This window comes from Histoplasma capsulatum, genomic scaffold, assembly GCF_000149585.1.
Source record: "Histoplasma capsulatum NAm1 scaffold_4 genomic scaffold, whole genome shotgun sequence".
Taxonomy (NCBI): Eukaryota; Fungi; Ascomycota; class Eurotiomycetes; order Onygenales; family Ajellomycetaceae; genus Histoplasma; species Histoplasma mississippiense.
Window position 1 is genome coordinate 2115431 of NW_001813979.1, and position 14960 is coordinate 2130390.

Consider the following 14960-nt stretch of genomic DNA (forward strand, 5'->3'; position numbering starts at 1 on the left):
GAATAAGGAGTAGATTCAATCACGCTGCGAGAAGCAATAAACTCATTCCAGGCCCTAGAATCGTAGAGAAGCTATACCAGCCAGTCATTTTCCAGATACTGCATCGCAGCAATCGAAGACATCGGCTGTGCTGCTCCAAAAGAGTATCAAGCGACTCAGGGCTGCCGGATCATGTGGATTACCAGCGGGAAAACGTCTCCATCATAAAGTCCATCGCAATATACGGATTGCCGGAATTTCGTGACTCCGCTTGCATCTCTCAGCCAGTCTCAACGCCTATGTTTTTTTGCGCTCCGAGGGTTAGCCATTCATTTTCGACTTATAAAGTCACGGGTCGAAAGTATGGGTGCTGCTACAAGGGGTTCAATGCCGCTTCATAGGTTGACTCGATTTGCTCGTTGTTTGTCACTTCGCTATGCCGCGCCCTAGACTAAAGTAGGTTACTTGCATGATCAAGTAATCCTTTAATATAGACTGCCTATCAGGTTTCAAAACAGGACAGGAGACGTTGTGAGATCTCCTTGAACTACCAGACGTGCCGTGCCGTAAACAACCCGTCTTCCAACTGGGCGATCAGCTAATTGTTCTTGAAGCTTCAGCATGCCAATCAGATTCACGGAAATCCAAACCATTTCAATTATTACCCAAATCATGCTGCCTCAATCCATCTGCTTCCATCAAGTCGTATCGATATACCCCTCACAATCGCTATGGATAGGAAAATGGACCAGATTCTTTGATCTGTCACCAAACCACTCCCTCGCTGGGGTTTATACACATATCATCAACAATATCTGCTTGATAGTTTGTGGTTATGCGATGATTTGCGAATTGTGTGGGACAGCCTCCTGCGAAGAGTCGAATCTTTGTCCAAGGTCTTTACTGCGTAGAGCCCTTCGTTCTGTCAGAGCCAATTGTGTCCTGGACAAGCCAAACGGCGCCGTGATTCGCAGACAGGGTTATCGAGCCTAAGATTTAGCGTAGCGGGGCATACGAATGCGACTCTGGCGAGGCGCTACCACAGTGATTCAGGGCTCGTTTCTCTTTTCCTTTCGGCCATTGTGGAAAGCGATACCCATCCAAATCGCTTCAACCCAGATAACCATGATAGGTAACGGATATTTTTAGTTTCTCGCCTCCTTATGCTGACCTTAATGTCGTGCAGCGAAGGGCAGACGATGACTGTAAAGGACAAAAATAACATTGAATATTTAGTCCTTGCCAAAAAAACACGTTTCTTGGTGATAGGCACATAGATCACGTTAAAAGTAAGGGCAGATAAGATAGTTTATCCCGAATTCAAAACTCGGAGAAATTTTCCACTACGAAGTATAAGCCTGAATTCTTCTTGTATGGATCCATTTTGGTCCTTCTTACAAAACAGTGTTGCCTACTCATCAAGAGCAAGGAAGGCAATAATGATCTATCCTTGAGGGCATTCCAACCCGCAAAATACCTATCTCCTTTTACCTCATATGAAGCTCAGTCTGATTAGTGGTTAATCCGGGGTGGTGACAGCATACCATATTTTCTTGATCAGCGCCCCTTGTTACAGGCGAAAACAGCCCTGTTTGCTGCAATCCTGTGACCATTTGAAAGTCTTCTTCATTAGCTCGTCAGATGGCCCAAATAATGCCTTTTCTCTTCGACAATGATGGCGAGAAGCGAGAAGGAGTCGAAGTTGACCAATGTACGGAGTACAGGACCCAAGTTTCGTCCCTTGTCCTGCAAGGGCAGCCCTGTGGTTATCCTGCAACCTCTGTGATTCAGCTGTGTAGGGACATCGTTACTCCCATCACAGCAACTGCGCCAAGTCAAAGCCTGTCCACTCGGCGCTTAGATGCGAAGGCCCACACATATATTTTAAATATAATGGTGAAAGTCCACTGGTTGGAAAAATGGACCTTATGCAATCTAATTACGGTCTTACGAAGTACGCATCGAATTCATGGGGCTGATTTGCATTTTTCTCCTTCACAAGGCTGACTTTCATGCTATGATTTTTAGTGGTGTCTCTTAATATAGCCTCTACAATGTTTACTCCACAACAAAACTCGCATTATGAGGCATGGCCTGATGAGAGACGAAGGAAATACGGTCGCAAGCAGCAGAAGAGCAACTGAATCGGTCATTTTGTGTGTTTGAAGTGATTCTTTTTATTGTGGTCGAATATGTGGAGTCATGTGTCTTCCACCTGGGCTGTGGCCCCTTTTGGAGCATAATGATAACTTTCTTTTCATCAGTTTTCTAGAATCTCCTCCTCCGACGAATGGGCATTTGATGAAAATGCGTAAGAACCCAGTCACTGAGAGTGCCCGGAACAACTGGGATAAAAGTAACGGGGGAAAAAAAAATTATATTTGACTAGCAATGCATTATTTAAAGAAAACCTAAGAACAACAGAAATCCGATGCCGGTAAACTCCCAAACCAGATTACAAAGAAATCAACAAATAAAATATTTAAATGACTGAATTTTGACAAGGAAAGGATAATCTGTGAATAATAAAAAAACAGCAGAGCTAAGGAAAGAAAATGGAAACAAGGCAATTTCAGCAGGCTATTACCGAAACTTTAACCAAACCGATTTTTCCTCTTTTCTATGGCAATACGATCTTGTTCACTCCAGGAACTGCTGTTCCCCCCCTTGCCTTGTCGCGTACCCGATGCTCGGTGTCCTCCTAATTTCCCCGGGCGACCTTTATCCCTTCTAAAGTCGCGACGTTTCCCACCGCGGCTATTTCCGCCCGCGTCATTTCCACGCCCCCGCTTCTTTGTGCGTTCCGGGAGCGCCTCATCCAAACCCTTGACAATTGCTGCATCTTCCGTAACTGTGCCAAACCGCTTCGCCCTTTCAATAGCTTTCTTAGCTTGCTCCAGTGCGGTTGATGAATCTTCCACGATCCCGAACTTCTCTGCCCGTGCTTTCCTTTTAGCGAGCTCAGCTTCCAGGTCGGTAGCTGATAGACCTATGCTATAATCGACTGCTGGTTTCTCTTCTGGTTTCACGTCGGTGCCGTTAATTTGCTCTGATGGGGTAACCTTATTTCCGGGAGCCGCAGTGCTAGCTGTCCCTGCCTTGCTTTCGCCTCTCACAACTTTGAGATCATGAGTGGTGGAGGGATCGATATCTACCTTCTGGCTGGGTACCGCAATGGGATTGGGGACCTGTTTTATAGGAGCGGCAGTTGCTGTGCTAGTGCTTGGTTTCGTGGGTACAGCGGGTTCAGCAAGCGGCGCATCATCATCCCAATCGATGACATCTTCAACTGCAGTTGATTTCGCGGCCGCCGCGGCAGCTTTATTGGCGTCAGATTTATCCGCTTCCTGGAGTCGGGCGACTAGGTCGGCCTTTTTCCCAGTGTGTGGTAGCGAGCGAGACTTGAGGATCTCAATAAGTTCCGCGTTTGTCTTTTTGGCGTACTCCACTGCCATTGTGAATAATGTGAAAGGTCAAGGTAAAGGAAGGCGTCTTTGTATGTAGTATGGTAGGCGAAACCCTGATCGTAGCTTCGAAATATACTCCGAGGTTCAAGATTACTCGCCAGAAAAAGAAGGCTTCCGTAGAGAGTTGGGATCGAGGAAATTTTGAGAGGATTCAAGAGGCGTTGAATCGCATGGCAACATACGAGTGTAAACAAAATATGAAGATATGGAAAAATACAGAAATATGAGAAGAGGTTGAGCTGAAACAAATGACCTTCAATAAAATTGTCGCGGTTGACTCTCGAAAATCTCCTGAGTTCTTCGCGTCAAGGTAAGGAACAGCTAACCTAAAATGGAACCAGTTGGTATATACCGTCACGTGATAAAATGCCAAAAGGGAACAGGAGCTAACCGACACACAAAGTATCAAAGACGTCGGTGCCCGTTCTTCGATACCTCTCGTCTCACCTGAGCACAACCTTCTACGCCATCTGGCTGCGATGCAGCGAGCAAATCCGTCCAGAATTATAGAACTGCTTTTCTGACTCGGCTCAAGATGACGAGAAGACGACTATGAGATCAAGCGTGCACTGAAATATAACTCACATGGCATCGAGCTAACCCCTACTGTTGCCATTAATCAGGCTAGCTATTAGCCTAGGGCGACGTTAACCTTCATGTCAACAATGTGTGAATGGTTCAATATGATATCCTCGCTATTATTCTACGCTGTAAACAACGTATAGCAGTGAAGAGGGTGGGAAATGAGTTTATGACTGCAGCCTTTGAAGACGAAATGAAATATTCTTTACTTTTTATGGTTGTACCTCATTTCTTACTGCCCAATACTGATTACTGAAATCCAAAATGTGACATATACAATCTCCCGAAGATTGGCCGATTTTTTGAAGCGTCAAAGAAACTGGGAGTTTCCGCTGATGGTACTACAACTGTTTTCTCCTCCAAGGGTCTACACCACCACGAAGTCACGTTACCAAAATGGCACCAAGCGAAGGGTTCACCCTCCGTCCTGTCACAGTCCAGGATTGGCCCCTGCTCTTTCACACCACCCTCCCAACTCCCTGACACTTTTGTTCTCGTCCATTCAAACGGTCAATCGATAGCGGGGCGTCCCAGGAAGCTTAAATAGCCGGCAGGGGGAAAGTACGGATAGAGTTCCATGGCGATACATCCCTCCTTTCTGCACTCCGTTCATGGATATATAAAAAATAGGCAAGGATACCATGGACAAGCACACGAGATTTATGACCCGTGTGATGAACAGGCGTTAGTTTTATTCACTACTAATAAAGATAAGATCTAGATCATCTCCAATTATTCTACAGTATCTACAATGAGCATTTTGCATTGACTCCATGCTCGTGTATTCATGCCGCTTGGAGGTTGGCTTTCTTAAACCCATCTGCATTCATCGCGCAGGCAGCCCTACTATCACAATATTGCTGGGATCTCTTATTTTCTAGCCTAGAACTCGCTATTCCCGCGGTTTATAACGGATGGCTTCGGGCGGAAAAAAGGGAACTTCTTTCCCCGTTCCCTGCGAGTTTTCGCCCCATGCTTATGGGGGAGGTATCGCTCGCATGCGCCACTGGTACAACTACAGGCAAGAGACCTACCACATACATCATGCTGATATGGTTCCGCAATGGATTTGAGAATACATTTAATCCAAGTCGCCATGCCTGTCGACGCTTAACACGTGGTAATCAGAGTGAGGAACGGAAAGAGAAAAATTATTTCAACTCGCAGGGACATCTTCACGCTGAGGGCTGTGCTATGTCCTGCGCCACAATCACTGTGGCTGAGAACAATTTTTCACGATCAGAAGATGCATGCAAATAGCATTGCGTTCAGGGGAAGGAAGAGGGAAATCACTAAATTATGGGGATACTAAGACGATATTAAGGCGGCCACGCGACATACCCCAAGGGATCATAAGGGTAGTGGTTGCGTTGTTTTGGTATAAGATAGTAAACATGGAATCATCAGGAGAAGTTGAAGGAGCAGGCTCACAGAGTTCACTTTGAAAAATTTTAACGGAATAAAGAAATTTCCCACCTCAAATTCCCCAAGGGAGGAACAAACAACAAGAAGCAGTAAAACCCCGAAGGTAAACACTTACGAAGGTCAATAACGCCGATGAGATTATTGTTAAGAGGACATGATGAAGATGATGATGGTTCAATAAAATAATTTTCCCTATAAAAGAATGTTACTGAAAAGTAAAAACTTTCCCCATCATTTCGCGACCTTGGTCTTCTTCTTTGGTCTTTCGTCTTCATCGTCATCAGCCGCAGCGTCCTTACTATCATCCACATCATCCATGTCAACATCACTTCCGCTGCCACTGCTTTCATGCGCAGAGTCATATTCTTCCGCAACATCGGATTCGGACTCTGCTTGGAAGTCTTCATCTACAGATTCTTCGTCTTCGTCGGCGGAACCACGATCATTGCCGACGGCCACATCTTCATCACTGGAGCCTTCGTCGTTATCCAGAGCTGCAGCAATAAGCGCAGATGACTGTAATGAACTGTTAGTATGCCGTGTATAATACAGAAGTCAGGGAAATTAGAGCGGGGTTTAGCTGACATCATCGGCCATCTCGTTCTTAAATCTTATATTCTTCGCCTTGAAAAATTCTTCTAACGGTTGTTGTTCCTCACTACGTCATCGTTAACATAATCCCTTAATCAATTTACCAAAAACGGGAGCTTGAGTTGTGGAATGCTTATACCGATTTATGTTGCTGAACTGATGTTCTCCCATCCCCCCTTTAAGCGTCATCGTGATATCGAATGTTCTGCTAGCAGATATGGCACCGCCGACACGAGACATGGTGATCACGGATATATTCTCGATTTGCACGTACGTCGCGGGTTTGGGAACAAACATGAAACTTTTGTCTAAACAGAACAGAAGGCCTTCGTTTGCTTTGATAGAGCATTTGACGCCAGAATGTCCATGGTGACTATATTGAGGGTCAGTTATTTGTGATCTAAGACGTCCATTGGGTGATTGAATATTATCGGAATGTGGGCCTGAGTTTTTATTGCGATATTCAGAAAGGGACTGAGATAAACCGGTTGCTGACCTGACGAAATCCCTGGAAGGCATCACGACCTTTTTCCCGGAAAGACCGCGAAATACTTTCGTTACGACCTGATGAATGGGTTCTTCATAATGGGCCTCTAACTTGTCTTTGTAGCGGGTTTGAAGTAATTCACTGATAAAATTTTATTAGCAAAGGCGAATGATTACTATAGCAACGAAAGCAGCATACTCAGTCATATTCAGGTCGATGCTAATCTCGTCATCAAGTTTCAACTGCATAACTAGGAATGGATATCGCGTTTGGCCCTGTCGGAGTGGAGGATCCAAGCCGAGGGTAATCAGCGTATGGGTATCATCGTTCTTCGGTAAGAGGAAGAACTTCTTGATCGACTGGTACTGGATTTTATAGTCGTATGTTTTGCCACGTAATCTGAAAGAGCTTTCATACATGTCAATGTCGAATCGACCTCTGAGAGGATGTCAGTAAAAAGATTCCCACAGGCGAGTGATGAGGGGTGGATATTCTGACCTTGGTGTAAGATGTAGCACATCTAGGAAGGTAGCAAAAGTATCACCAGCGACATCTCCAATCTCGGCTTTATCCATTAGAGTCTCATAAAACAAGTTTGCTGCATTTTGTTCCTCAGCTTCTTCACCGTCAACACCATTTTCGTCCTCTTCTCCCTCCGGCTTCTCCTTCTTCAGAGCTGTGCCGGGAATGTAAAATCTCATCTCTACCAGTTCATCACGACCAGCACCTGCTTTCCTGCCTCTGTTTTTAGTGCTGCCCTCTGACTGTCCATTGGTTCCGGAAACCCCATCGGCAGGAAGCGAAAACTCGACCGCAACCTCGTTCTTGCCCGCAAGGTTTGTATTTGAGATTTCTGAGTAAGGGATTTCGAATGCCGGCCGGTTCTGGACATTGAATGCGAGTTCTGCTTTTGTGAATTCGGCTTTTCCCCAGTTCCATCCTCGAAGTGCATGTTCACGGTTTTCGAGGTTGATGCCATACCAGATCTTAAAAGGCCTTGCTCGTTCGTTCAAAATCCTAGGGGAGCACGTAAATTTAGTCTCACAAAAAAAACAAAGATGGTAGGTCACACAGTTTGATTAAGTACCTCTTGTTCAAATCCGTCAAGTTGGATGACTCCCGAAGAACGGGGACAGAATCTTCAGCTCATAACCCTTGGCAGCCCGACTCCATTGCGCTGCGCCAATGTTGCTGCTATCAAGAGTGAACGTGTCACCGCCTCCCGATGGTCGCCAACCAAGGCCGCTCTCTGCAAGCTTACATTTGCCTGGATGTTTCGATAAGTCGAGGTAAATGTTCTCAAAGCTCTCCCTGTTCTGAGGTCAGTTGACGGATACTGGACCGAGCAAGCGTAGGAAAGCAAACTGACATGATGGAGTTTTATGGGACAAAATACAGTTATCAGCGGAACAAATGGGAGAGGAGTTGAATATCAATTAATTGGTTAGAGTTGTTTGTTGAAGGCGCGAATGGAAGTTGGGGGTGAGGGCTATTCAAATTGATGCCGCCCATTAGCTACAGCAATCGCGCGAAACCACCAGATTCGCGTGGTTTACTTTGTTGGGCGTACAGTTGAACGTGGTTAATAAAAAGTTGAACGTGGTTAATTTTTCGGGCCGGAATAACCTTCGGCGTGGTTTTGACCATAAACCATGTCAACCCCCCATTAAAACTACATACACTAGTCATGTCTCATATATATCTCACACATCTTCAAATGTGTTGGGCACAGTGATTTTATCTTATTTCTCAAAGTTCTATCTCTTAATTAATATTAATCACTAATTCTAGCTTATAACTGCTTTTCAGATATTGAAGTATCTCAGATGTTGAAGTAGAAGGTCTAAATGAGAGTTGATTAATAATTTAATGAGAGTGTATAAAGATGTTTAGTGTGTATGCATTTTAGTGAGGAAGTGAGAGCTGAGCTTGGTTTATTTTTCAGACCCACTTTTTTTAAACCACATCCAACTTTTAATTAACCACGTTCAACTGTAACCCGTACTTTGTTAACCAACTAATTGCGGCCCCTGTTTAGTCAGCCAAGTTAAGTCAACCTAGGAACTAGTGAGCACAGTACACTGCGTACTGTATTTAAATAAACACCAGTTTGCTATTAAGAGAATGGATATAGAGATTTTATATGTCCATCAGGCTCTAGTATATAGCTTGTTAATCACTCACTACTTGCAAATAGCATATTTTAATAAAAATAAGACAAGCAACTCACGTTAATGTGGAATGAGGACTGACCGCATCTGCTTCCCAAGTTTTCGTCTCCGGGATTCTCATGATACATCTCACTCCCGATATTATATTATAAAAGGAAATAGTACTTTGTGTGTATCTTCTTCGAACTACTAATCGACCGAACCACTCTGGCTGGGCCTTCTTGATGATTGCTTCCGTAACCTAATTTTTTGAAGGAACATCATCTTTGACTCATGGCAACAACATCAGGCTACCAAAGCACATTTCACTTGCAACATGCGGCTGCATGTATCCAACAAATAATGGATTTAGAACTAATTAATCAGCGAGCCAGAAAATGAGGATTATCACCGGTTGATTTAATTTGATATCTTCATTCAGCTGTTAGAACCCCTGATAGTCAAAATATCTCCGATAAACCCCGCATTCTTTTTCTCTCTGGGCTATTTCGGCTCTACAGAGATCGCCATCATATCCTTCGAATGATCTTCAAGCTTCCCTTTACATGAGCATTAGTAGTGCGTGGTGCGGAGTATTGTTACATCATGGCCCACCGCAAGCACACATCGCGCTGAAATGCCACAACTGGAAATGTCGATTAAAGCGTCGTTACAGCGCTGGGAATCCGCCAACCGATTAACTGGTATGCATTCTAAGACAATTTATAAATGCTAGCACTACCTGCGTCCTTGAAGACTAAGATACATCGCCGGAGACCGAAATATAGTTGCAGTTCCTTCCGTCCACTTTATCCAACATAATGGTGGTCCTGCAGGCTTTCGTCTTAGTTTGGTTTTTCTTCGTTTCTTATGCTCAAGGAAAGTCCAACTATAAATCACACGCAGAGGCCGGTTTAAAAACGTTACAAAAGTGGTACAATACAACAACTGGGCTGTGGGAGACGACTGGATGGTGGAATGGCGGGAACTGCCTTACAACCATCGCCGATCTTGCGATTTTTGATGAGCAGGCTGCTTCCGTCGGGCACACTGTTCTCCTTACAACATTCGCCAAGGCACAGAAGGCGAACTTCCAGTTCCACAAAAGAATTCTCCCAAATGGTTTGGTTGACACCAATTCCTTCAAGCCGTCAAGTGATGGCAGCCAGTTACAGAATCGCGGCAACCCTGGCTTCATCAATAATTACTACAAGGATGAGGGCTGGTGGGCATTGGGATGGGTCCAGGTTTACGATTTAACCTTTCGACCCGAAATATCTGAACATGGCAGAAGATATCTTTGAGGACATGAATCGTGGGTGGGATGACAGCCGGTGCGGTGGTGGTATATGGTGGGATAAGAATCAAACAGCATTGGTTGCAATTGCGAACGAACTCTTTATGAGCGTGGCAGCGCATCTCGCCACTCGAGTCCATCACAAAGCAAACCATTACCACAGGTGGGCAACAAAGGGATGGTACTGGTTCAAGAAGACTGGCATGATCAATGAACGGAATAACGTAAATGATGGGATAGACCTGAAGACCTGCCAGAACAACCGTGGGATTGTATGGTCATATAACCAAGGAGTCATTCTTGGTGCGCTGGTTGAGCTCTCCAGGGCTTCCCCTATCCCCGACTACTCCTTCATTGCTCAAGCACACACCATTGCCTTTGCAGCAATCAACACCTTAGCGGATGAGAAAGGCATCTTATACGACCCTTGTGAACCGGACTGCGGTGCTGACGGTCCCCAATTCAAGGGAATTTTCATGCGAAATCTTCAAATATTGCACAAAGTCGCCCCAAGAGTAGAGTACCAAATATTTATCGAAGAGAACGCACGGTCAATTTGGCAGAATGCTAAAAACGAAAAGGACCAGTTTGGCGTGAACTGGGTTGGGCCATTTGCGGGCCCTGCGCTTGCATCGACCCAAAGCGCCGCACTTGATGCACTGGTGGCGGCGGCAGCAATACGTCGATGAGCGTCTGCATTCTCCGACCATTGATACACGGCTTAACCTACCGGCAACAGAAATAAAAACTTGAGGGAGACAAATTGAGAGAAAAGAGGTTAAATACTAGTTAGTATACTAGTAATACAATATTTCTCAGGGAGCAAGTCTTACCTAGCGCTAATTGATATTCCTAGGCTCCAGTCGAACTGATGAGAAATAGGCATATAGAAATCAAACTTCTAACTTCTATTCCCTATGCAAAAGGAATTCCGATAGTTATCGTAATCAAATCAAGCACTCGTCTTGCTTTCCTTTCTCCACCTCCACCGTTTTATGTGGTTATGATGACAATCAATCACCAGCGCTAGATCATGTGCCGCGCTTTGCCATTTTCGACGGCCCAACCAACATAAAAAATCAAAAACGCTCTGTTTTCTCTTTTGCCTTTTCCCCTCACTTCTACGAATGCCAATTTTTCGAGGCATAATTCACTCAGCCCTTCATCCTCCTCAAATAAATGTTTCAGCGGCGCCATTTATCCAAGTTATCAGGTCTTCGGGTCCATTGTGCATTCCCCCCCACAAGTACACGAACCATTCTCAACCCCAACCTTCGCTGGCGCCGGTACCTTCATTTTGGTAAACCTAATTCGTTTCTCACTCACCCCTGTGCAACCCACCGGACAATAAACTTCATGGCGCCTACCGAGGTCTCCAAGTATCTCAAGCAATCTCACGAACGCATCTTCGAGAACAACAAGAAATGGGCAGCGGAAAAGGCCGCGAAGGACCCGCATTTCTTCGAGAAGCTCCAGACTGGCCAGAATCCAGACTACCTATGGATCGGTTGCAGCGACAGCCGCATCCCTGCCGAGCAAATCACAGGCTTGGGCCCCGGTGAAGCTTTCATCCACCGCAATATTGCCAATTTGGTCTGCAATACGGATCTGAACGTGATGAGCGTGATCAACTATGCGGTGCGCCATCTGCACGTCAAACATATCATTGTCTGCGGACATTATGGATGCGGCGGTGTCAAAGCCGCTTTGAGGCCGGCAGATTTGGGTCTGCTAAACCCCTGGCTGCGAAATATCCGTGACGTCTACAGGCTCCACGAGGCAGAGCTGGATGCAATTGAAGACAGCAAGCGCTGTGATAGGCTTGTAGAGCTGAATGTAATTGAGCAGTGCCGGAACATCATTAAGACGGCAGCCGTGCAGAAGAGCTTTTCCGAAAATTCGTATCCCATTGTGCATGGCTGGGTGTTTGATTTTAAAGATGGCCTGTTGACGGACCTGAAAATTGATTTTGAGGAGGTATTAGCGGGGATCCAGAAGATTTATAACTTGACGGATAGGAAGTGAGATAAAAAGGGTTTAGACATCTAGGTGGATAGCAACATTATATACGGTTTGCGTAAATGATTAGCCACCATTGCGCTTCAGCTCTGCCCGCTGCTCCATTTTTCATCTTTGTTATTAGTTTAGGGCTGGTAAGTGATTGACGGATAGTTATTCCGAGAGTAATTATTAACTTGTCAATCCGAAGGCAACCGAACTGGCAAAAAAAAACATACAACAGTCGAACTATGGCCTTGCTCACACACAGTGGTTAGATCAAGCTAGCATGTCCGGCCGCTCTATTCGAGTGATGTTCACGTGATATTCCAGTGACCTCCTGGAATACCACCTGCACAACCAGTCTGTGCAGGTGCAAGAGGTGAGCACACCGTGAAATATTTTCAAATCATTAATGGAAATTTGTGCCGAACGCAGGCAGAATAGTTATAAAATGGGGGTTGCCATCACGGTGTCGATTGGGCGTTGCGTGGGTTTCTCCATCCACCCAAGACGCCTTATTCAAGATGGAGCGATCTCTTGATGCGTTCAATAACATTTCCATTGGTATCGACGAATATGACAACGAGGAAATCGTGAAAGCTGTTGTCAGCAGCACTGAACAAAAATATAAAAAGACACTTGCTGTCTACGACAGGTGTGCCTCCCACAAAGCGACTTTATCCCCGTCTGCATTTTACTCACAGGGAGAACATAGGTTCCGTGAGCTACATCCCTGGGCCACCTCCCCGCCTGACATACGGAGCTTCAAGGCCTTTCTGGAGTTTGTGGCAAGAGGTATTAAAGGTCGAATATTTGACAAACCTATCCCCGATACAGTAGATGGGTGGCGCAGGGATTTCCAGACGGCATGGCAGCGTGAACGGAAATACACCTTCCCAAAAACTGTTACCAGCACAATGTGCGAGGTCTGGATATAGTCTATAGTCTCAAACCACCCTGATAATAATTTTCTAACAAGCTATTCTAGTTCATCCGTGGGCCGCTTCGGGAAAGGCTCAGTTTACAATTTGTTGAGATGGACAAGAATTGTGTTTCACCCAATGAAATTGGTGTTGTTCTAACACAATTGTGGTGTAAGGATTATCATGAGTATCGGGGGAAATCAAGAGACCGAAGTAGGGTTGCCGAAGCTGCTGCAATCCTTATGTACTGTTACACATCGGCAAGGACGGGCGAAGTCCATGAATCAACAGCAAGACGGGCTAGAACTCGCAAAGGACAATCTGACACTGATTTAAATGGCGAGGACATGGCTGCAAAGGCACTCGCGGCTTGTTACAAGGTCAGTGACACTCTAGATAGCCACTCTGATAATGACTAACAAATCAGCAGCATTTTATCCTGACCATCGAAAGAGTCGACGGTAAAACAATGCTTGTGCTCACGTATCAAAGAGAATATGTCAAAGATTACTACTTCAGGAAAAAGTGGCAACTTCCCCTCCATGTTTTCTATGAGATCTACAAGGAAAGGTTGCCGCTTATGTTCAATCTCCTTGTTTACTTTCTGCCCATGCTATCTGGGGACAACGCCTTCCGCGACTATCGGTCAGTGGATGAACTGGTGGATGACATGGAGCATCTCGACAGGACGGATGCGATAAATGACGGAGATGTTCACCAGATTCATTTTACAGATGCTCTGGCAGATGTACCAGTCTTCCGGCCGTTCAATGAGCTACGTATTCAGGACTCAACTGGCAAGTCAAGGTGTGCTGATTCGTTCGGTAAATCCTTTGCCGCCCTTGGCCGTCGAAGTGGTTATACTAAAAATTTGACTCCCCGTGGTTGCAGGAGATGGGCTCTTATGAAAGCTGGTAATAAATTCACTAAAAATAACGCAAGCAGTGAGCCCTGACTGACAGCATCATGCAGACAATCACTACTCTGAAACCGCACGAATGAAATTCGCAGGACAGATTTCACGGGACATGTTTGGAAGACACTACGCGCACCCTCTAAGTGAGATCGATGGACCGGCCACATTCCTTAATATCGATCGCCGTAGCGAGCACGTCGATAACCGTCGGTCGATGGCGATTCACAGAAAACCAGGTTTGTGGCAGTCACTACCATCCAAGGAAGAAGTCGAATTTCAAGCACAACGCGACGTGATCCAGCTTGATGAAGCGATTGATGAGTGTGCTGCTCAAATCAGGAAGGCTGAGGGCACTGAGCAACATGAGGTTCTTTCCAGAAAACACCGCAGGCTCTGTTACAAAAAGAATCAGCTCTACAAGAAGGCGTTGCAGAAGTTCCAGGATTCTCAAAGCCGAAAGCCCGGGGCCGGGCTGACCATCAAACCAAATGTGTTTGAGCAAACATTTTTCGGCTATGCGCGACGAGTTATGCCAGAACGCGACGCCTTGGCCCAGATACTGCCCATGAAAGTGGAGTTACGAAGTCCGGAAGGCCGGATGGCGCTTCGCGCAATGGAAGCACTCTGTAACCAAAATACTGACATTGCATATCGCTCAAGTTTTCAGCCTGTTGATGGAAAATGCATATGTGGTGAAGAGATGAATAGGTGGGTGGATTTAATCAGCTGTATCCGTGTCAAGGCTAATTCAATTGTTTCATACAGAAAACATCCTCACCGGGTGTGGCAACATCTACACGATTGTTATTGCTTATACCACAAGAGGCAGAGCCCCCACGGGTTTGCCAAGCTGTGTTTCGAATGTGATATCTGGTTTCTGGTCGAAGAGGAGTATATTAAACATTGCCAAGAACATATCAACAACCCTGAAGACCTCATTCGGTGTGATCGAGTGATTCACCGCAATGCTCCTGTAAAACCAGGATTCTGTCCATTCTGCTTAGGATGCGAAACACTTCGCGCAGATGATCGTTTTAAACAGTTTATTTTTGACAATGTTGATTGGTATGACCACATCGAAGCTCCCATACACCCCTCACCTGTGGGACTAAAAGGACAGTTATAAGGGCATATTTTTCGCC

General features: G+C 45.5%; 5 protein-coding genes across 5 annotated transcripts; 3 read left to right on the forward strand and 2 right to left on the reverse strand.

The window, feature by feature from the left end:
- Window positions 1-2573: 2573 nt before the first annotated feature.
- HCAG_04633 (predicted protein) lies at window positions 2574-3434 on the reverse strand (the record flags this gene model as incomplete). The annotated part of the gene is made up of 1 exon (XM_001540743.1): window positions 2574-3434. The coding sequence occupies one exon, from the start codon at window positions 3432-3434 to the stop codon at window positions 2574-2576; it is 861 nt and encodes a 286-aa protein (XP_001540793.1).
- A 1235-nt stretch (window positions 3435-4669) lies between these two features.
- On the forward strand, window positions 4670-5288 carry HCAG_04634 (predicted protein; the record flags this gene model as incomplete). The annotated part of the gene is made up of 2 exons (XM_001540744.1): window positions 4670-4712; window positions 4750-5288. The coding sequence occupies 2 exons, from the start codon at window positions 4670-4672 to the stop codon at window positions 5286-5288; spliced, it is 582 nt and encodes a 193-aa protein (XP_001540794.1).
- A 396-nt stretch (window positions 5289-5684) lies between these two features.
- On the reverse strand, window positions 5685-8178 carry HCAG_04635 (conserved hypothetical protein; the record flags this gene model as incomplete). The annotated part of the gene is made up of 8 exons (XM_001540745.1): window positions 5685-5969; window positions 6039-6091; window positions 6149-6417; window positions 6541-6672; window positions 6730-6969; window positions 7030-7531; window positions 7685-7842; window positions 8102-8178. The coding sequence occupies 8 exons, from the start codon at window positions 8176-8178 to the stop codon at window positions 5685-5687; spliced, it is 1716 nt and encodes a 571-aa protein (XP_001540795.1).
- Window positions 8179-9318: 1140 nt separating this feature from the next.
- Window positions 9319-10667, forward strand: HCAG_04636 (predicted protein; the record flags this gene model as incomplete). Its single annotated transcript, XM_001540746.1, has 3 exons — window positions 9319-9385; window positions 9588-9803; window positions 9973-10667. 3 exons carry the CDS (start codon window positions 9319-9321, stop codon window positions 10665-10667), a joined length of 978 nt encoding a protein of 325 aa, XP_001540796.1.
- A 667-nt stretch (window positions 10668-11334) lies between these two features.
- HCAG_04637 (carbonic anhydrase 2) lies at window positions 11335-14944 on the forward strand (the record flags this gene model as incomplete). Its single annotated transcript, XM_001540747.1, has 8 exons — window positions 11335-11999; window positions 12419-12634; window positions 12695-12905; window positions 12968-13282; window positions 13333-13709; window positions 13794-13846; window positions 13875-14526; window positions 14584-14944. 8 exons carry the CDS (start codon window positions 11335-11337, stop codon window positions 14942-14944), a joined length of 2850 nt encoding a protein of 949 aa, XP_001540797.1.
- Window positions 14945-14960: the final 16 nt, after the last annotated feature.